A 23,267-nucleotide genomic window follows, 5' to 3' on the forward strand; every position below is an offset into this window, starting at 1 on the left:
CTGATGCTGGGAAAGATTGAGGGCAGGAGGAGAAGGGGATGGCAGAGGATGAGATGGTTGGATGGCATCACCGACTTGATGGACATGAGTTTGAGCAAGCTCTGGGAGTTGGTGATGGACAGGAAGCCTGGCATGTTGCAGTCCATGGCATAACAGAGTCAGACACAACTGAGAGACGGAACTGAAGGGTACAGGAGTAAAGGTTCCTTGAGATCTTGGCTTATGTGCCCAGGGGTAGATGAACTGAAACTCTCTGAGCTTCATTACCTATCTGATCAGTGTGAGGGGACAGCTGTTGAGATGGGGACACCAAGGATGATGAGGAAGATAATCCAGTCTGGATTTTTGTGAAAGGAGCAATGGCAGGCAGAGAGAGAACAGCATTTTTGAATAGTATGAAGAAAAATCGACTCCAGTGTGATAAGAGACAGAGGAGCCAAGAAATGTGAGGAAATAGGGAAGGAATGGAGACAGAAACGATTTGGCAAAAAAATTCTTCATCTTCATCTAAAAGCTCCAGCCAAGGGAAATACCATCTAACAGATTTGCGGGATAGTAACAGAGTCCCCAGACACATCTTTACAAAACAAGACTGTGGCGACTACCAGCAGCAATGGCAGAGATGCCAAGTGGTTCTTGCTCTGATGAATTATCTTGTTTACTGGCAAAAGTTCAGATGCTACTTCCAAGTAACGCCATCAAACTACTCAGAGTCCTCAAAGGGGCAAAGTGACCAGTTGGGGGCATTTCTTGAGCTCTGAAACTCCTATATTAAGCTACTCATGAAATCAGATATATTTAAAATTGCATGCAAAAGTTTGCTTAATATATTTAGGTATAATTTATAGACAAAATAACCTTTTTGGCACAGAGTTAGGTGACTTCTAAAGAAGCAATGCAGTCATGTAACCATTGTTATAATCAAGGTCTAGAACAATTCCCTTACCCTCCAAATTCTACCATGACCCCAAAGAGACAATCTCTCCTCCCACTCTGAGCTCTGGATGAGCAGTGATCACTGTTTTATGTCTGTAAAGCAGACTTTTTCAGGTATTACGTATACATGGAATCATACAGCATACAAAGCTAACTGACTTTTAAAGCCAGCTCCTAACTACATGTGAAAAAATACATTAAAATTGGCTAATATATTTTAAAACACTGGATTATGGCTATTAATATTTGGGGAAATCTTTATTTCTTTCTTTAGAAAGCATTTAAATTTCTATAGTATTAAATGCTGCCTAAAACCTTTGAGACAACTTTAATGTGTTTAATTAGAAGTAATGGGTCATTCTTAGACTCTCTGCTGAATTGAGGCTATTGTAATAAAATATTTACTGTTATAAGCAATAGCATTCAAGAGAAAACCCCATTTTTAAAGATAATTGGCTAATGTGTTTTAAGTACCACTAAGTGATACAAAAAAGCTAAACATTCTCTAAAATATGCCAGCTGGCTTTCTCTTCTTGCATACCATGCCTATTCACATTCTCAAGCATCTTCTACAATTCTCCTTGGCCGAAAAAAAGACAACACACCCTGTTTTAATTCAAGTCTTTTGAAAATATGTGAATTTAAGTAAATGAATATAAAAGCACTAAAATTTTGACATTTAGTGAAATACCATTGTATGCTCGAAAGGGTACAGCATTTCTGTTTATAAAGAAAACCTCCATTTTACAGGGTAAAAAGCAGAACAGTTCTTCTTAGTACTGGATGATACAAATATAAAACAAAAAGAAGGGGAAAAACTTTATCAGAATTAATAGTAGTAATTTAAAAGTTTAGAATATCTGCATTCCAAGCAACAAGCAGACCTTTACTTAACAAATCAATTACTATATAAATCAATTGTGACTGTTGGTCATTTAAATGATGTAAAAATAGGCATCTTCTACTTACATTTAAATTTCCATAAGCTTCAGAATTAAAGATACAGGCTCTCTTTTAAGTAAATGATTTACTACTTAATGATATGTACCTGCCAAAAACTTTGATCCACTGCCATGCTTTCAGCTACCATCTATATACACACAACACCTAAATTTCTATCTATACCTCCGGCCTCATTCCTGAGTTCCAGATTCAAATAGTCAATCTCCAAACCCACATAGATATATCCAGTTGGTTTGTCAACAAGCAGATCAAACTGAAACAATTCCAAATTGAATGTATCACATTTGCCCTCACCTCCACTCTTTCTGTATTGGTCCCTGTCTTACTAACTATGTCTAACACAATCCTGATATCTGAAATGGAAATTTAGGATTTGACTTTTACTAGCTTCTTCCCTCCTCATCTTTAATTGAATCAAATCCTGTGTCCTGTTAATTTAACTGTTTCACAACCCTCTCTATTCTCTTTGCTATTTCTTTACTTTGGGCTCTAATTCTCTCTTGCTCAGACTGCTGAATTGTTGCTAACTGGGATTGTTGCCTTAGGTTGCAGTGATTTCAATTCATGCTTTCTGTGATTTTTTAAGAACATAAATTTTCTCTTTCTCCTGGGCATAAATCCAGTTAATGGGTGCGTGTGTGTTAAGCACTTCAGTTGTGTCTGACTCTTTCTGACATTATGGACTGTTGCCCTCCAGCTCCTCTGTCCATGGGATTCCCCAGGCAAGAACACTGCAGTGGGTTGCCATGCCCTCCTCCAGGGGATCTTCCCAACCCAGGGATCAAATCTAAGTCTCTTACATCTTCTACATTGGCAGATGGGTTCTTTACCACAAGTGCCATCTGGAAAGCCCTCATATATCCAGAGAAAACTGTAATTCTCAAAGATATATGTACCCCAATGTTGACTGCAGCATTATTTACAATAGCCAAGACATGGGACTATGTAAATGTCCATCAATAGAAGAATTCCTAACACACACACACACACACATATATATACATACATACACACACACACACAATGCAACGCTACTCAGCCATTCAAAAAGAATGAAATAATGCCATTGGCAGGAGCATGGACGGACCTAGAGATTATCTTATGAAGCAAAGTAAGTCAGACAGAGAAAGATACATACCATAACATACATATGTGGACTTTAAAATATTACACAAATGAACTTATCTACAAAATATAAACTGACTCAAAGAGTCAAACCTGTGCTTGCCAAGGTAGAGGAGAGTGGCAGAGGGATGGAGTGGGAGTTTGGGATTAGCAGACACAAACTATTACAAATAGAATGGGTAAAAAACAAGGTCCTACTATATAGCACAGGGAATTAAATTCAATATCTTATGATAAACCATATGGAAAAGAACATGAACAGAATGTGTATATATGCAAACTGAATCACCTTGCTGTGCAACAGATATTAACACTATATGGTAGATCAACTATATTTCAATAAAAATTTTAAAAATAAATAAACGTGATAGTTTATGTATTGTTTTATTGCCATTTTATTTTGTTGCTTTCATCAGAAATAAAGTTGGAACTGTTTATTTCATTTGGTTTCCTGTGCCACTCACAATAAAGTCCTTGCTCACCTCCACGGCCTCTCTCCACAGCCTTCTCTCCTAAATCACTTTACACTTGAACAGATTCACTGAACATCAGATGCCTATGCTGTTATAGCCTTTGTGCCTTCGCACATGCTGTTCCTCCTGCCCAGAACACTCTTCTCCAGTGGATCCCAGTCATCGTTCAAGTCTTGCTATACATATTACATCTGCCAGAAAGCCTGCTCTACTCTCTAATTAGAAGATGGGGCCTGTTCCGCTAATCACTGAATACTCTGTACTTTGCCATTTGAGTTTTACTATAACTGTCCTCTGATATCTGTCTTCATACCCTATAAAGCTACAAATAATGGGATGGACTTCTCTAATGAAATGTAAACTTAGTGCCTAGCACATAGTAGGTATTCAAAATATTTCAAGTGAATGAATGAGCACTTAATTTTAAGGGCTCAGGAACCACTATTTCCATTATAAGCCCTTATTATCTATTCAGACCAGCTTCACTAAGACCTCTGTTACGAAATAATCTTTTTATTACCTTAGCTTGAAAGGTTCTCTCTACTTCTAAGCACTAACACTGGTTTCTTTAAAACTTTTCTGTAATTCAGGTGTCTCACTCACTTAGATCCACAATACTATGGCTGATGCAAAACTGCAAAGCTCTTACTGTGCTAATACAAAACCTTCACACCACGTAAACTCTAATTATTTAAACATATTGTGTGGTTTACATCGGGTATATCTATCACTTTATCCAATTTTTAAAAGACACATTTAATCCTTGAATTTGTTTTTCTGGTTAGGGTTTGAATGATACTATATATCTATATAAATACACAGATATCTACATTTATGTCTCTATCGCATACTAGATATAAATATAGACATGCGTTTATACATGCGTGTGTGTACGTGGTCACTTCAGTCATGTCTGGCTCTTTGCAACCCCACAGATTGTAGCCCACCAGGCTCCTCTTCCTATTGGATTCTCCAGGCAAGAAAACTGGAGTGGGTAGCCTTTCCCTTCTCCAGGGGATCTTTCTGACCCAGGAATTGAAGCTGTGTCTCTTATGTCTCCTGTATTGGCAGGCAGGTTCTTTACCGCTAGCATCACCTGAGAATGTATATACAGGTTTAATGAAAGAAACTGTCAGCAACCCCTAAGCTAGGCTAGGGAAAGCTTTCCTATTTATCCCAAGTTTCTTATTCATTGACAAACCCCTCTTGATTTACCTAAAAACACCAAACAAAACAAAAACACAAAGTACAACCAAAGTAATTAAGTAAGAAATGGATTGAAAATCTTGCCATAAATATGTTACCAAAAAAAATTTTGCCTTATCTTATATTTTTAAATTCACCAGTGAATTCATTTGTCCCCAAGATGAGATCTGAATCTACATGTATTACGCTGGAACAGCCCATGATTGAACAACCACAATAAATCTATCATTTAAAGTGCTTCCTCAATTTGGCTTAAGGCTGCAGACCAAGAGGGATAGATATGGGGTTTCTGTTGCCAAGTGATGGCTGAGACCCACTCCAATTTCACATGAACTTGGAGAAGATTCAACTCTGCAACTTGTTCCATAATTGCTTCGAGCAGCTTTTCCCCTAAGCATCAAGGCCCTGGCTTATCAGTGCTGTTGCTGTCCAAAGAGATAAAAGCAAAATCCAAACCACCAGCTCTGGTGCCATATACTGAGTATTAGTGTTTCCCCCAAATTTTTATGTTAAATCCTAGTCTCCAATGTGTTCAGAGGCAGGGCCTCTAGGAGGGGATTTGGTCATGAGGGTAGAACCTTGATGAACAGGATTAGTGCCCTTATAGACAGGACCTCAGAGAGCTCTCTGGCTCTTTCTGCCTTGTCAAGGATATAATGAGAAGGCAGATGTCCTTACCAGGAGTCAACCATGCTGGCACCCTGATTCTGGGCTCCCATCCTACAGAACTGTGAGAAAGAAATCTCCAGTGTTTAAGCCGTCCAGTTTATGGTGTTTTGTTGTAAAATCTCAAACTAAGATACCTGTGGAGAACCTGCAGCACTGTGACCCTTGCCTTAAACATGTTTCCTCTTTTTAACCTCATTTTTATACCTGAAAGTTTCCTTATTCACTGAGGAGATGTTAGAAATACTTCAGATGGGAGGTTCGGGAGGGAGAAGACATATGCATACCTACAGCTGATTCATGTTGATGTATGGCGGAAAGCAGCACGATATTGTAGAGCAATTATCCTCCAGTTAAACATAAAGGCACTTAATAAAACAATAAAAAAAAAGAAATACATCATACAAAGTAGAAGGTCAGAAGGCTTAAAGGGGCTTCCCTGGTGGCTCAGATGGTGAAGAATCCACCTGCAATGCAGGAAAGCCAGGTTTGATACAGAGGTCAGAGAAACAACATTAAACATGAGACAGGGCTGGAGTGACCACCACTTTCCCCCCTTTCCTCTTAAATCATAATCTCAATTTCTCATTGGGCATATTCCCATCCAGGAAACAAATCTGTATTTCCCAATCTCTATGGTAGCTACATTTGGCTAGGGAACTAACTTCTGACAAACTGGGTCAGGGAACTAATTTTCCATAAGGAAAATTGTTGGATGGAACTTCTGGGAAGTTTCTTAAAAGGAAGTAAGTAGACTTTGGTTTCTACCTTCCTCTCTCCTGTCATCAGGGGATGACATGGGGATGACACTGGGAAGAATGTCTTTGAGAGGCTAAAGCCGTCTAGCAGCCGGCCTGGTTCATGATGGGAAGCTGGAAGCAGCAAGATAAAAAAGGTATGTATCTTTGATGTGTGTGGACTCTGGGTAGCCTTAACTGCCAACCTTTCAAGAGACCAACCTATCAATGAGTAGCCCAACCTACCAACAAAAAACTTTGTCTCTCAGCCACTGCTTCTTCCAATGTTTTATTTATAATGTAACCTCACTGGCCTGTATAGTAAAAGCTATAGTTTTTCCAGTAGTTATGTACAGACGTCAGAGTTGGACCATAAAGGAGGCTGGCACCCAAGAATTGAGGTTTTTTGAACTCTGCTGCTGGAGAAGACTTTTGAGAGTCCCTTAGACAGTGAAGAGATCAAACCAGTCAATCCTAAAGGAAATCAACCCTGAATATTCATTGGAAGGACTGATGTTGAAGCTGGAGCTCCAATAATACCCTTTGGCTACTTGATGAGGAGAACCGTCTGTTTGGAAAAGACCCTGATGCTGGGAGAGTATGAGGGCAGGGGCAGGGGGTGACAGAGGATGAGATGGTTGGATGGCATCACTGATTCAATGGATGTGAGTTTGAGCAAAGTCAGGGAGACAGTCAAAGACAGGGAAGGCTGGTGTGCTGCAGCTCACGGGGTTGCAAAGAGTCAGACATGACTTAGCAACTGAACAATGCTAACAGCAACCACCACTACCTCATTCTTATTGATCAGTGTATCTACAGACAGTGGGTAAATGCTTACTTTACAGCAACTGTATAAGGTAGGAGTTTATCTTTCAGTGTCATATCTTTTTGCCTTTTCATACTGTTCATGGGGTTCTCAAGGCAAGAATACTGAAGTGGTTTGCCATTCCCTTCTCCAGTGGACCACATTTTGTCAGAACTCTACACCATGACCCGTCAGTCTTGGGTGGCCCTACATGGTATGGCTTGTAGTTTCATTGAGTTAGACAAGGCTGTGGTTCTAATTTGATCAGTTTTCTGAGATTGTGGTTTTCATTCTGTCTGCCCTCTGAAAGATAAGGATAAGAGGCTTTATGGAAGCTTCCTGATGGGAGAGACTGACTGTGGGGGAACTGGGTCTTGTTCTGATAGGTGGGGCCATGCTCAGTAAATCTTTAATCCAATTTTCTATTTATGTGCAGGGCTATAGTCCCACCCTTTTGTTTGATGTGAGACGGAACTATGGAAGGAGTAATGAAGATAATGGCCACCTCCTTCAAAAGGTCTTGTGCATCCACTGTTATATTCAGCGCTCCTGACCCTGCAGGAAGCCACAGTCAACCCATGCCTCCACTGGAGACACCTGGACACTCAAAGGCAAGTCTGGGTGAGTCTCTTGTGGGGTCATTGCTCCTTTTTTTCTGGGTCCTGGTGCACACAAGGTTTTGTTTGTGTCCTCCAACTCTGTCTCCTCAGTCCTGTGTAAGTTCTGTAATCAAATCCCACTGGCCTCCAAAGTCAAATACCCTGGGGGAATTCTGAGTCCCTTTGCGAGATCTTCAGGATGGGAAATCTGTTGTGGGTCCTAGAACTTTCTTAACAGTGTGAGAATTTATTTGGTATAATTGTTCTGCAATTTGTGGGTCATCTGCTCAGTGGCTCTATGGTGGGGTTAATGGTGACCTCCTCCAAGAAGGCCTATGCCACATGCTGTGTGACCCAAGTCTGCAGCACCCAGAGTCCCTGACCCTAGGACAGGCCACTGTTGAACCATGCCTCCGCAGGAGATACTGACACACTCAAAGGCAGGTCTAGCTCAGTCTCTGTGGGGCCTTTGGGTCCTGGTGCACACAAGGTTTTGTTTGAGCCCTCCAAGCATATCTGGCGGGTATGGGGTTTGATTCTAAATGTGATTGTGCCCCTCCTATCATCTCGTGGGGCTTCTCCTTTGCCTGTGGACATACGGTATTTTATTTTTTTATGGTATCCAACATTCTCCTGTTGATGGTTGTTCAGCAGCGAGTTGCAATTTTGGAGTTCTCACAGGAGAAGATTAACATATGTCTTTCTATTATGCCATCTTGTTCCCAGTATGAAAAGGCAAAAAAATATGACACTGAAAGATGAACTTCCCAACTGGGTAGGTGCCCAATATGCTACTGGAGAAGAGTGGAGAAATAACTCCAGAAAGAAGGACGAGACAGAGAGATCCAAAGTGAAAACAAGACCCAGTTGTGGATATGACTGGTGATGGAAATAAATTCCAGTGCTGTAAAGAACGATACTGCATAGGAACCTGGAATGTTAGGTCCATAATCAAGGCAAATCGGAAGTGGTCAAACAGGAGAAGGCAAGAGTGAATGTCAACGTTTTAGGAATCAGTGAACTAAAATGGATTGGGATGGGTGAATTTACTTGAGATGACCATTTTATCTACTACTGTGGGCAAGAATCTCTTAGAAAAAAACGGAGTAGCTTTCATAGTCAACAAAAGAGTCCAAAATGCAGTACTTGGTACAATCTCAAAAACGACAGAATGATCTCTGCTTGTTTCCAAGGCAAAGTATTCAATATCATAGTAATCCAAGTCTATGCCCCAACCACTAACGCCCAAGAAGCTAAAGTTGAAACGTTCTATAAACACCTACAAGACCTTCAAAACTAACACTCAAAAGAGAAGTCCTTTTCATCATAGGGGACTGGAATGCAAAAGTAGGAAGTCAAGAGATACCTGGAGTAACAGGCAAACTTGGCCTTAGACTACAGAATGAATCAGGACCAAGGATAACAGAGTTTTGCCAAGAGAATGCTCTGGTCATAGCAACCCTCTTTCAACAACACAGGAGAAGACTCTACATATGGACATCACCAGATGGTCAATACTGAAATCAGACTGATCATATTCTTTGCAACCAAAGATGGAGAGGCTCCACATAATCAGCAAAAACAAGACCAGGAGCTGACTGTGGCTCAGATCATGAAGTCCTTATTGCCTGATTCAGACTTAAATTGAAGAAAGTAGGGAAAACCACTAGACCATTCAGGTATGACCTAAATCAAATCCCTAATGATTATACAGTGGAAGTGACAAATACATTCAAGGGATTAGATCTGATAGAGTGCCTGAAGAACTATGGATGGAGGTTCGTGACATTCTACGGGAGGCAGTGATCAAGACCATCCTCAAGAAAAATAACTGCAAAAAGGCAAAATGGTTGCCTGAGGAGGCCTTACAAATAGCTGAGAAAAGAACAGAAGCTAAGGGAAAGGAGAAAAGAGAAGATATAGCCATCTGAATGCAAGTTTCAAAGAATAACACGGAGAGATAAGAAAGCTTTCCTCAGTGATAAGTGCAAAGAAATAGAGAAAAGCATTAGAATGGGAAAGACTAGAGATCTCTTCAAGAAAATTAGAGATACCAAGGGGACATTTCATGCAAAGATGGGGACAATTAAGGACAGAAATTGTTGGACCTAACAGAAGCAGAAGATATTAAGAAGAGGTGGCAAGAATACACAGAAGAACTATACAAAAAAGTTCTTCGTGACCCAGATAACCATGATGGTGTGATCACTCACCTAGAGCCAGACATCTTAGAATGGGAAGTCAAGTGGGCCTTAGGTAATCATCACTACAAACAAAGCTAGTGGAGGTGATGGAATTCCAGTTGAGCTATTTCAAATCCTAAAAGATGGTGCTGTGAAAGTGCTACACTCAATATGCCAGCAAATTTGGAAAACTCAGCCATGGCCATAGGACTGGAAAAGGTCAGTTTTCATTCCAATCCCAAAGAAAGGCAATGCCAAAGGATGCTCAAACTACCTCACAATTGCACTCATCTCCCACACTAGCAAAGTAATACTCAAAATTCTCCAAGCCAGGCTTCAACAGTTCATGAACTGAGAACTTCCAGATGTTCAAGCTGGATTTAGAAAAGGCAGAGGAACCAGAGATCAAATTGCCAACATCCACTGGAGCTTCAAAAAAGCAAGAAAGTTCCAGAAAAACATCCTATTTCTGCTTTATTAACTATGCCAAAGCCTTTGACTGTGTGGATCACAACAAACTGTAGAAAATTTTTCACGAGATGGGAATACCAGATCACCTTACCTTCCTCTTGAGAAATTTGTATGTAGGTCAAGAAACAACAATTAGAACCAGAGATGGAACAACAGACTGCTTCCATATTGTGAAAGGAGTGCATCAAGGCTGTATATCATCACCCTGCTTATTTAACTTATATGCAGAGTACATCATGTGAGATCCAGGCTGGATGAAGCACAAGCTGGAATCAAGATTGTTGGGAGAAATATCAATAACCTCAGATATGCAGATGACACCACCCTTATGGCAGAAAGCAGAGAAGAACTAAAGTGCCTCTTGATGAAGGTGAAAGAAGAGAGTGAAAAAACTGGCTTAAAGCTCAACATTCAGAAAACGAAGATCATGGCATCTGGTCCCATCACTTCATGGCAAATAGATGGGAAACAATGGAAACACTGGGCTCCCAAATTACTGCAGATGATAACTGCTGCCATGAAATTAAAAGACACTTGCTCCTTAAAAGTAAAGCTATGACCAACCTTGAAAGCATATTAAAAATCAGAGACCTTACTTTGCTGACAAAGATCCATCTAGTCAAAGCTATGTTTCTGCCAGTAGTCATGTATGTATGTGAGAGCTGGACTATAAAGAAAGCTGAGCACTGAAGAATGGATGCTTCTGAACTGTGGTGTTGGAGAGTCCCTTGGACCGCAAGGAGATCAAACCAGTCAATCCTAAAGGAAATCAACTCTGAATATTCATTGGAAGGACTGATGCTGAAGCTTAAACTCCAATATTTTGGCCACCTGATGGGAAGAACTGACTGATTGCAAAATACCCTGATGCTGGGAAAGATTGAAGGCAGGAACAGGAGGGGATGACAGAGGATAAGATATTGGATGGCATCATCAACTCAATGGACATGAGTTTGAGCAAGCTCTGGGAGTTGGTGATGGACAGGGAAGCCTGGAATACTGCAGTCATGAAGACTCAGACATGACTGAGTAACTGAACTGGAGGTAAGAATTATTATCTCTCTCTTATGGATGAGGATATTAATGTTTATGGGAGAAGGCAATGGCACCCCACTCCAGTACTGTTGCCCGGAAAATCCCATGGGTGGAGGAGCCTGGTAGGCTGCAGTCCATGAGGTCGCTAAGAGTCAGACACGACTGAGCGACTTCACTTTCACTTTCCACTTTCATGCATTGGAGAAGGAAATGGCAACCCACTCCAGTGTTCTTGCCTGGAGAATCCCATGGACGGAGAAGCCTGGTAGGCTGCAGTCCATGGGGTTGCACAGAGTCGGACACGACTGAAGCGACTTAGCAGCATTAATGTTTATAGGTGTTAGAGAAGTGACCTAATGATACTAATGTAGCAAGTGGCCAAGTGAGAAACACCAGGTGAGATTCTAGACCTTAAATTTTTTAGTGCATCATCCCATCATTATGTAAAGTGAAAGTTGCTCGGTCATCTCCAACTCCTGGGACCCCATGGACTATACGGTTCATGGAATTCTCCAGGCCAGAATACTGCAGTGGGTACCCACTCCCTTTTCTGGGGGATCTTCCCAACCCAGGGATCAAACCCAGGTCTCCCTCATTGTAGTTGGATTCTTTGCCAGTTCAGCCACAAGGGAAGCCCACCATTCTCTAAAGTGGGAGTAAATCTCTCCTGTGTGCCTTCAGCTAAACCCGCTAATCTTCTGTCCTCTTTTAAAGTTAAGATTAAAACCTCTGCCTACTATAGGCACTATTGTGAGGACAAGTATGTTTATTATTGTGCAAAGCATTTAAGTCCTTGGAACATAATTACTATTTAATTTGTGTGTACAATTAAAAGTCTTTAAAATGTTTTCAACAACAAAACTGTCACCGTTTATACAGAAAGGTTTAACTTGCAGCATTGTAAAAATTAAATGGTTTGTATCTTGACCTGTTTAAACTGGCTTGGACAACTAAATTCGAAATCACTAATTACTTTTCTGTTCCAGAAATCTATTCTGTACTGCCTAGCACTTGGTTAGACTGTGTTTCGTAACCGCTCAGTTCACAATTTTGCCTTGTCATCCCGCTGTGGCTGCCTGAGGCATAAAGTATCCTATAGTCCCCCACAAAGTATCATAGGAATAGCAGATTGTGTTATCCTAACCAACTCACAAAAATAACTTTGGGACAACAATCTAAATGCAGTTCAACCTGGTTGTCTGTCTGCAGTAGGCCTTAGCAGTTTTGGAAAAGTAAATTTACATTTCTTCGTCTAAGAACTTGTTTCCTTGTTTCCCTCCATCTCCAAAAAGAATAATTCGGACCCCCTGATTTCAAAGGCTGAGACCACCTCTCAGATTCTGTGTTCTCTATACAAAATGTTGCCCTGAAAACACTTCATGGTTATGCCCTAGCTATGGATTCACTCTGGCTATGTGACTTAGGCAAATTATATAATTCCTCTAAGCTTTAGTTTTTTCATTAGTGAAATGGGGATAATAATATGATATAAACAGCACAGAGCTGCAGAAATATTGAAAGGAAATAAGATGTGTGGCACTCTGTATCAGTTTCCTTTTTTTCCAATTACAAGTTACTATAAACTTGGTGGCCTAAAGCAACACAAATGTATTATATTACAGTTCTGGAGGTCAGAGGTCCAGTATGGGTCACAACGGGCTAAAATCAAGGTGTTGTTAGTGTTGTGCTAGTTTTTGTTGTCATCATTGGTGTTCAATCGATAAGTCATGTCAGACTCTTGCGACCCCACGGACTGCAGCCGGCCAGGCTCCTCTGTTCCTGGGATTTCCGAAGGCAAGAATACTGAAGTGGTTGCCCTTTCCTCCTCCAGGGGATCTCCACTCCCAGCCACTGCCATCCCCGACATATCAAATGAATGTCTTCTGCCTTGGGAGGTGGATTCTTTACCACTGAGCCACTTGGGAAGCCCTGTGTTACTCTGGAAGGTTCTGGAATCATTTTCTACTCTTTCACATTGTTGGAAGAATTCACTTCATTTAAGTTGTGGGACTGATATCCCTATCTCCTTGCTGACTGTCAACTGAGGATTTTCCCATTTGATAGAGGAATCTGGAATTCCTTTGTTCCTTGGCCCCCTCCCACCATCTTCAAAGTCAGCAGTCCCAATTAGGGTCTCCCTCATGCTGGAAATCTCTCTTGCACCTTCCTTCATTATCATACATTTCTTTCAAACACTTCTGCGTCTTCTTCCCCTTTCAAGTGCCCATCTAGAGGATCCAAGATAATCTCCCTATTTTAAGATCAAGTTGTTGGCAACCTTAATTTCACCTTTAACTTTCATTATCTTTTGTAATGTGACATAATATAATCAAATTCTCCAGAAGAAGGACATGGACATGTTTGCGGCCATCAGTCCACTTATCAGAAGCTTTCAGCACAAGGTTCCAAGAGGTAGTAAGTACTCAATCAATTAGAACAACACCCAATACTTATGTTTACTCTCTGCCAGGTTCTGACCTAAGTGCTGTATAGATATTTATGGGTTTTATCCACATACCAACCCTCATAATGTGATGTATTTGCTAATCCTATTAATTAACAAATGAGGACTCAAAACACACAAAGAGTAAGTCACTTCCTTGATCTGGTAAAAGAATACAGATTGGAACCCGACAGTCTTGCTCCAAAATCTGTGCTTTAAACTAAGCCCTATTCTGCTTCTTCATTTTAAATGTTATCATAGCAGTCAGGAAATCAAGAGAGCCTTTGCTTAAACTAATACCCATAAAATTACTTCAATATAGGCCAACAAGATTGATATTCATCTAGCATGGGCTGCCATCTTCTATTTTCTTTGCCCTGAGACGTTGGGCCACCTGAGAGAGAGCCTTGGGCCAGGGCCGGCATTCCTTTGTCATTCCAGTTTTGAGTCTTACCAGTCAAATGTGGAAGAAACTCATTTCTAAAATACTCTATGTTGGAAGAGTATTTAGATTTCAAAACCTGATTAGTATCATCTCAAGAGTATTGCGAACAAAAATACTGCTATTATGGTTCCCGAACACCTCACATTTTATTGAAATGCTACTGTTTTTCATTTCATATTGAAAGCCTACTTCAGCATTGCTATGGAAAGCAAGAAGCAGGTAAATCACCACCTTTATGGGCAATAGAATACCTTTCATTTTCCTGAACGATCACCTCTCCTTTCTTCCAGGAGGAGAGTGCCCTGGGGGAAGCTCTGGGTTTACAATCCAAGTTGACCTCACTGCCCACCTGCACCTGAATCAACTTCTTCATTGGAGTCTTTGAAAAATCTGGAGCAGAAGCTGAAAAAGAGGAAAGAATATGAATTTGATTTTATTTCTTTAAATTCCTATCAATTCCAAAGGTTTACTTTATAATGATTTTTTTAAAGGTTCTTGACAGGTGAGCTATGACTTCTTGATTTGTTTGACTGACTGGGGACCACTTACAAGATGTTTTCGATGCTCAAAAGCTAATTCCTACTATTGTGTTTTATGGCAAGTACTAATTCTTGAGACAGTTACTTTATATGAAAATTTTAAGTTTACCATGAACTTTTAAAATAGCTCAGTCACAAATTTAATAACACTAAAAATACTTATCACAGAATGTTCTTGAAAGTTCCATAAAGATAACAGGGTCAGTCTCTCTCTCGTGACTTCAAAGACACAGTGTATAGCACAGTGCCTGATAGTCAGTAGGTACTCAGCAATGTTTACTGAATAAAGGCTGAGTGCTGAACACTTAGTCTCCTGGATAAACATTATCAAGATCTATCATAAACATTATTAAGATCTATTATAAAATGTTCATGTGGTTAGCTTTAACTTCAAAGTTGGAGAAGAATAACATGCATCATTACACTATGTTAATATATTCAATTAAATAATATGTAGAAAACACGTTTGCTAATAATGCATGGAATGCTGATCTTGAAACAATACCTGAACATTCAAGAGACAATCTATCATTTGCAGGAAAGCATATGTTAATCAGAAAATCATCTTCCTTTTACTGCAAATGTGGAAAAAAGTTAAGAACTCAGTGCATTTCTATAAATATCTAATCTACTTTCCTATGGCATATCCCAATGAATATAATTTATTTTTTAATAACTGGATATCATACAATGAATTATATGATACACATATGTGATTGCAGATAAAGAAGACATGTTATCTTGGAGGTTGCTGGCCTTAAAAATTAAAATTCTAAGAGAATGCTGCTGCTGCTGCTGCTAAGTCGCTTCAGTCGTGTCCGACTCTGTGAGACCCCATAGATGGCAGCCCACCAGGCTCCCCCGTCCCTGGGATTCTCCAGCCAAGAACACTGGAGTGGGCTGCCATTTCCTTCTCCAATGCAGGAAAGTGAAAAGTGAAAGTGAAGTCGCTCAGTCATGTCCAACTCTTAGGAACCTCATGGACTGCAGCCTACCAGGCTCCTCCGTCCATGGGATTTTCCAGGCAAGAGTACTGGAGTGGGGTGCCATTGCCTTCTCTGAGTCTAAGAGAATAATTTTTACTAAAACAAGCCAAAAATATCTTTATATATTAGTATAATCTCTTTTCAAACATATGTCATATTTTTTTCCCATTAAAAAAACCCATGCAACACTAGGCAGAGATTCATTTGGTTTAAGATGAATAAACTATGGTTTATAAGACTGATTGAGAGTACAGCAGGCTTCCACTTCAGATATGTGCACATTTCACCTCCTTTCTGTTGTAATACCATATGTCTCTGTCATGGATAACACCAGCCAGATTTTCAGGTGATGATCTGCTGTTTCCAAGCTTTAGTCTTCTTGGTACAGATGAAGTGTTTCTAACTTCCAGGCCCCAAGAGACACCTGTTTTCCTTAAACCAGTGTTTTTCCATGAAACACATAACATTTTGGCTATCTTGGGCACTGAAGGACATTAAGCAGTCTCTCTGGTATCTGTCTGCAAGATGCCAGGAGCATATGCAGGCTCCATCCCTTACACTACGGCAGCCCAAAATTTCTCCAGACATTTCCCACTATTTCCAGGGTGCAAAACCGTCCCCAGTAGGGAAGCACTGAGTTAGATCAATCAGGACTGTGACTTGCACTTAAGCAATTAAGAAAGCTATCCTTCTTTCACTAGATTGATAATGAAAATTGAATGTCCTGGGGATCATCATATGAGACCTGAGAGTGGTGATGATGTTAGAACCCTGAGTCAAATCAAACTGAAATCCAAATTCTCTATTTTAATTACAATGAACAATACATTTCCCCACTCCCCTTCTCTTTCCTTCTTCCCACCCTCTTGCTTGCTCTCTTCCCTCCTTCCCTCTTACCCTTCCTTTCTTCCTCCTCTCTTTCTTTCTTATCTATACATATTATGTTATGGTCTGACAATTTCGGTTGGACTTGAAGTCATTTGCACCTTACAGTGTCTTTTCTGGACAATGGGTCTAAACATAACATTTCCTTTCTTCTCTTATACCTGAAGTACAAGAGAAACAATTCATAATTTCAAGTAGTTGAGCCTCGGTTAGTTAAAGCTCTGGCGTGCCCAAAACTTAAACCTTCCAGCAGAGTTATTAAAGACAAGGACAACAACTCCTTTTGGATCAATAAACTATTGATTGGAATTTTGATATTTACTTTTATGGACCAGCAACTGAGAACACCAGAGTCACTTATTCTCCTAAAAGGTACTACTTATTTCACACTATTGGTGCTGGATAAGGATGTTTTAGCTCAACACTCTCTCCCTATTGTTTCTCTACTTCCAACTTTGGGTTTAATTCTGGCCATAATTGTTGCCTTTCCTTAGAAATCATTAAAGTGTATGCCTCGATTAAAAACTCTGCATGATTCTGCTGCAATACTGAAAATGTTATTAGATGTAGGAATCTAATATGAAAGGTAAATATTTCTGCTTCTGGCAAAAATGGAGGATTTAAGAAAAATAAATTAAGATGAGAAAGTTGGTCTTACCCATGACCTTGAGCTCAGCACTAGAATAGACGAGACCATGTTTGTTCTCTGCTATGCACTGGAACATGCCAGAATCGGTCACATTTAGGTTTGATATTGTAAGGGCACCATTTTCTATCTGTATTCTCTCCTAGACAATAATAAAAATGCCTTGCATATAAATGTATATACCATTTTAGATGAAAAATGATAACCACTGAATATTATTTCAATCATGCAAAAGTGTCCTTAATTTCTTCCCTCATAGTATTAGGCAATCTGACCTGAAATTTAAATGATTCCCTTATTTGAAATGCTGAGAGTGACTTAACAGCTAGACATTAAAAATACTAATAAATATACTGCAGTCAAAAAGTATATCAGTCAAATAAATAACAAAGCATAAATGGAAAATATTGCAACTATTTCATTTTTCCCTATGGATAAAGTTGCAGATTTTAAGAAATGTACCAGGTTCCCAACCCATGAACTGGAAAGGTTTTCACCAGTTTTTAAAATCATGCAAATTGAAGACATAATAAATTCTGTGTATTAAAAAGGGTGCTGGAAAACATATATCTATTTAAGATTTGTAGTATTATGAATGGTTATGTGGAAAAATCTGAAGGAACATAAGTGACTTAGTACAACAATTTTTAAAAAGAGCAAAAATTACATGGCTTGAGAAGTGATTGAGAAAATACTCATGTAACAAGGTAAACATATAATTGATACATTTATTTTCCAGAGGCCATCCATGTCATTAAACAGGAAAAATAGAAATCCCATTCTACGAATGATTAAAATAAAGCCTTCTCTAATTTCAAAATGAAAAAAAAACAATAGTGCAGTGGACCAAAGTTTGAACTATGGGGAGTCCACTTATTTCATACTTTTTCATTGAAAACTGCAAATACTACAGGACCTCATAGTCCCTGGTTGGTTGCATCCATGGATCAGGGACACAGGGAACTGATTATAAATTATACAAGAGCTAACACTTGCACTGTTCATAGGTTGACTTTATATCATGAACTAAATTGATAATATAATCTTTCTCCAATGAAATTCAATACTGAAAATATTTCCTCCTTGGAAGACTGGGTACTTGATTTTATCCTTTTTTCCCTTGCACCACTTCTCAGATGAATGTGATAAAAACTCTTCAGATGAATGTGTGCAAACTCACCAGTTTACTCTGGCAGTTGGTACCAGAAAAGGCATTTATTCAAAGCGGGAAAAATGTGTATTAACCAGGCACATGACCTTACCTCAAGCACAAGGGCTTCTCCATTTTTCAACCATCGGTAGGAGGGTTTGGGCTTACCACTAGCCCGACATTCCCAGTAAAGACTGTCCTCCACTGCTAATTCTACATCTTTTATGAGTTGAACCCAATGAGGCTTTGCTGCAACGAAAAAAAAAAAAAATTCAAACCACTCCACGATAAAAAACAAATACTTTATCCACATAAATATAAGTGGATATGACTATGGGCAATAATAGATTAATGTAAGCTAATGTAATGTAAGTGGCTAAAACTGTATTTAATTAACTAGGTATTTATTAAGTGGTATGTGAAACATTTATAAATTTGAGAACGGATGTTACAACCTGCCCTTTCCTAAGTCAAATTCATTATGCTTTCTCTGTTTTCAAAATTCTGGGCACTGTATTACGTTCTTCAGATATCAGCAGAAAAATGCAGGTACACAAACTATATAGATTTTCTTGTCCACGTACATTTTTGAATTACGAGCTCACAACTGATGGCAACTTAATATGTGAATGACAGCAGATACCAGTCTTAATTATGTACTAAAAATCAGCGTCAATAGAAGAGAAACTTGTACAGCAGAAGAAAAAAAATATTTCCTTCAGGTTAGAAATAACTCTTAATTAAATACAAACCAGTGAACATCTTATGAACCTCTGTGCAAATTAAAATGAAAGCAGGGAAAGATGGATAAATTCATTCAATTTGAATCAAATGATTTTTTATGAAAAAGAAGTAACTCGTGCAACCTTAAATTAGGTATGCAAATCAGTTGCATCAAGTGGATTTATCATTTTTACTTGCATTTTAGAAGACACTTGGGAAGTCCTTTTACAGATGAAAGCAACATACCACTCACAATGAAAGTCACTCAACATTCAAAGTATATGCAGCCAAATCTCAGTCTGTGTTTTCGATCTGAGACTAGGAGGTGAGATTTCTTCCCGATTTCACATTGCATTATACATGTGATATGTACTTCGGGGTTCACATTTGCATCCTCCATATGAAGAAAGATTTTATCTATTGCTATTTAATTTCAACCATGGGAAGATTTGTCTTTCTGTTTATATCTCATAAAATTGCCTTTTCTATAAATGAAACTGAAACTATAGCTATTCAGCTTTTAGAGAAAATGTACCCATCGAAGTTTTACCTTATTTTGTCCTTTTATAAAATATAAACAGCTTGCCCAATCTGAAGTATAATTCAGTCCCAGATCACTCCTCTCTACTCTATATTGAAACACACTGTCTTCTTTCAGGAATTAATCAGCCTAGGTGGGATGAGACTACAGTAGACTCACATATGATCCCTTGACTGAGGCTCAAGTTTCTAGCAAAAATTTCCACTGGCTTCTCATACTACTGTTCTCCAAATGGAAAGATAATTTGCTGGACTAAGTGAATCCTAAGACTACAATTGCCACATAATGTGATTTATCCCCTTATTCCATCATATGAAATTCAAATATTCTACTGGACCATTTTTTACATGAAATATCAGAGCAGATAATCAAGAACTGCAAGGCATTTATTGAATATACTAGACTTCAGACAGAATTTTAAAGTAACTTTCATCAAACTCTCTAATTGATTTCTGATTTCTTTTTTTAAATTGAGATTTTTTTTTTCATTTTATTTTTTGGCTGCACTGCACTGCATATGGTATCTTAATTTTCTGATGAGGGATCAAACCTGTGACCCCTGCAATGAAAGTGCAGAGTCCTAACCACTGGACCACCAGGGAGTTCCCTCTAATTTATTTCTTAGGTACATATAAAAATGGACTAAAGCAACCATCTGCCTCATTTACTAAGTATAGCAGATGATGTTTGTTGTCTATTGTGTATCCATTTTCTCTCTTCTTTATTCCTAAGATGCCCTCATTTTTTATTGAATTATCTTCTCTTCTACAAAATCCAGGGAAACCTGACCATATTTTGTATTCCAAAAAAGGCTCATAAGTTGTTGAAGCCAATTTGTCTTGTTAGTGATTGGTTTAGGAATGAACATGCAGCCAATGAGATCTGAAAAGTGAACTGCAAGATGTTTTAGAGAAAGGAAGCATGCACAAGAACGAATGTGCTGGTCACTGCTGGTAGCCATTCTATGACTGTCAGGGAAGTCAACATGCAGAGAAAGGGAAAAGGTAAGGGCAGAAAGAAACGCCAGAGAAACTGAGCCAGGGCCTGATTATAAGGCGCTTAAATGTCAGCTTAGCTTTGAATGTCTTGCCAAACAAGCAAACAAGGGTTTATTATTGGTGCAGGGCTGCCGTTCCATACAGCTAAAAACATTCCTACTAAAACATTAAGACAGTTGGAATATCTTCTATTTTCCGGTCCTGGTCACTTCTTACCCTGGGTCAGGTACTGGCTGTTTAGAAAGGAGAAAATGAGCTTGGACTTGTTTGTGGTCAACTTAGAGCCATACAAGCGCATGGTTTAGGGGTCCCCCGCACATATCCGTATCATCCTGCCAACATGTAGAACGTGGTGTCTGGGAAACTGCAACTTAGCACTGTGTATTCTAACCAAATCTTGTAATAAGAAGGGAGAAGTACAACACAGAATGGCTCATGCTATCAATCCACACCTCCGTTTTGTTCCTGGCAGATCCTATAAACTTACAATAAAACAAGTGTCAGTCTAATCAGATGTAATGCACTTGCAAACTTCACGTTCCTTTGAAGAGGCTTTACTTGTCTTTGCAAAATTTTTCCTCTCTGTAATATTTATGTACACTATACAAGTTTGCATTGCAAATTATTTCAATTTTCAGTTTTTAAAATAAATAGAATATATTGTCATTTGCCGTTCACAAAAGTGATCAATTCTCATTCATTTTACAATGTTTTTAATGGTTAAACTGCAAAAATACATTCACTGAGTTTACATCTTCACATATTTTATAGTAGATGATTTATTTCTAGTTTCTAAATCATACTTTCATAAAAATACTTAATATTATTTTTCTTAATAAAAGTGATTTGAAAAGAAGTTTGGGCAAAAAAGATAATCTAATTTTCCTAAGACCCTGATGCTGGGAGATTGAAGGCAGGAGGAGAAGAGGACGAGAGAGGATGAGATGGTTGGATGGTATCACCCACTCAATGGGTATGAGTCTGAGTGAACTCTGGGAGTTGGTGATGGACAGGGAGGCCTGGCGTGCTGCAATTCATGGGGTCACAAAGGGTCGGACACAACTGAGTGACTGAACTGAACTGAATTTTCCTAAAAACAGACTCTAAACAAAGGTAATTGTATTAACCTTTCTTACCCAAATTTAACAGTACATAAAATAAATGTGACTACAAATTAAAGGCGGCAAACATGGTACATTTTTATTATTGGAAAGCATAGAATAACACTGAAGAGGTCAAGCGAGCCTGAGTTTATGTGGTTGGACTAATGCAGTAATTTCAGGTTTTCCAAGTAGACAGTTTCTTTCTGCTTAGTAAAGATCACAGAGAAAGATATAAAATCCCATTTTCTAGAGGTAATAGCAGACAGAAAGGAGATCTCTCCTTGATTCGGTTAAGTGAGTAAATTGCTATTCTTAACCCCCCCCCAAAAAAGTGAATATTTCATTATCATATAAATCAGTTTAAAATGCAGTACGAATATATTACATCTCCAACTTCATTGCAAAATTTTCTTTCTTTTTAATTCCTTTTATGATAAATATTTATCCTCATTTAACAAAGTATAGAACAGGACAAGCTGGACATTGGGATTCTGCTAAAATCTCCTACCCAGCCTCCAATCCAAATACCAATAATTTATAGAGAGAGCAAAAGGTAAAAATCCAATATGCCAAAAGTGAAGGCTTACCATAGTAAGTGAGACGCCCCCTGGCAACATTTTTCCCTCGTGAATTCTCAGCAATGCATTCGTAGGAACCTGAATCTTCTTGTTGGAAGTTGGGAATTTCAAGCACACCACTGAACTTCCTTAACTTAATTTTACTGGAAAAAGGCAGTCCATCACTTCTTCTCCAATTAATCTGAGGTACAGGACTATGAAGAAATTTATCAAGTTATTTGCTATTTTAAGCCATGTCTGGAAGCCTTTTAGGCTTGACAAAATAAAACTTTTGTTAGGATAGAATAAAAATGGTACAGATTTTTCAAATGCAGAAACAGTCAGCTGTCAATTACTAAACCTGCAAATGCAAAGATTTATCTCTTTAACTTGATATTTTAATAAAATAAACTGTGCATTTTCTCGAGTTAATTAATAATTTAGAGAAAATGCATACCCACAGTATTATAATACAACAAATGAACAAGCAAAAGAAAAATAACACCAATTTAGTTTATGAAATTAGGCAGGCACAGTCATTTACTGCAAATTGCCTTTAAAATCTCAAACTAAATTATATATGTGAATTTCCCCTCTATTTTAATTTTCCTTTACTTCTAAATGAAAGAAATTTTTAGAAAGTAAGGAAAAGAAGAGTCTGTCTAAAGCTATCTTGATCTCTCACAGCAACCAAATGTTTCCGCATATCGGTGTAAATGTTATAAAACTTACTTTCCAAGGGCAAAACATTCCAATTTCACAGTTGAACCTTTAGCTGCTGGAAGAGTTTCTGGAAACTGAACTTCTATTTTCGGCTCATATTCACCCATCACACCTGTAAATGCACAATACAAAGTTAATGGTTTCAATCTTTCAGAATTCTCCCATTTTTCTTAAATAAATTTTTTTTTGCTCTATTTTGAAGTACTTCTTCATAATGACTTAAATTACTGACTTGCCATCTAGTAGGTACTTTTAGAAGCAGTGTTACCTTGGTCCAAATATGCAATATCATTAAATATGTGGAAACTTTGGATTCCATGATTCATAAG

At 38.7% G+C, this 23,267-nt stretch overlaps 1 protein-coding gene across 3 annotated transcripts in view; it reads right to left on the reverse strand.

Annotated features, from left to right (window-relative positions):
* Positions 1-23,267, reverse strand: part of CNTN3 (contactin 3 (plasmacytoma associated)) — a 297,757-nt gene that overhangs the window by 103,003 nt on the left and 171,487 nt on the right. For all 3 annotated transcript variants that reach the window (XM_010862006.1, XM_010862007.1, XM_010862005.1), the window contains exons 6-10: positions 22,948-23,050; positions 22,246-22,430; positions 18,406-18,542; positions 17,156-17,285; positions 14,339-14,489 (exon numbers count right to left, since the gene is read on the reverse strand). In XM_010862006.1, the coding sequence (XP_010860308.1) occupies positions 14,339-14,489; positions 17,156-17,285; positions 18,406-18,542; positions 22,246-22,430; positions 22,948-23,050 (706 nt within the window). The remainder of the gene's footprint in view (positions 1-14,338; positions 14,490-17,155; positions 17,286-18,405; positions 18,543-22,245; positions 22,431-22,947; positions 23,051-23,267) is intronic.

This window comes from Bison bison, unplaced genomic scaffold (assembly GCF_000754665.1).
Source record: "Bison bison bison isolate TAMUID 2011002044 unplaced genomic scaffold, Bison_UMD1.0 scf7180017864474, whole genome shotgun sequence".
NCBI classification, from domain to species: Eukaryota; Metazoa; Chordata; class Mammalia; order Artiodactyla; family Bovidae; genus Bison; species Bison bison.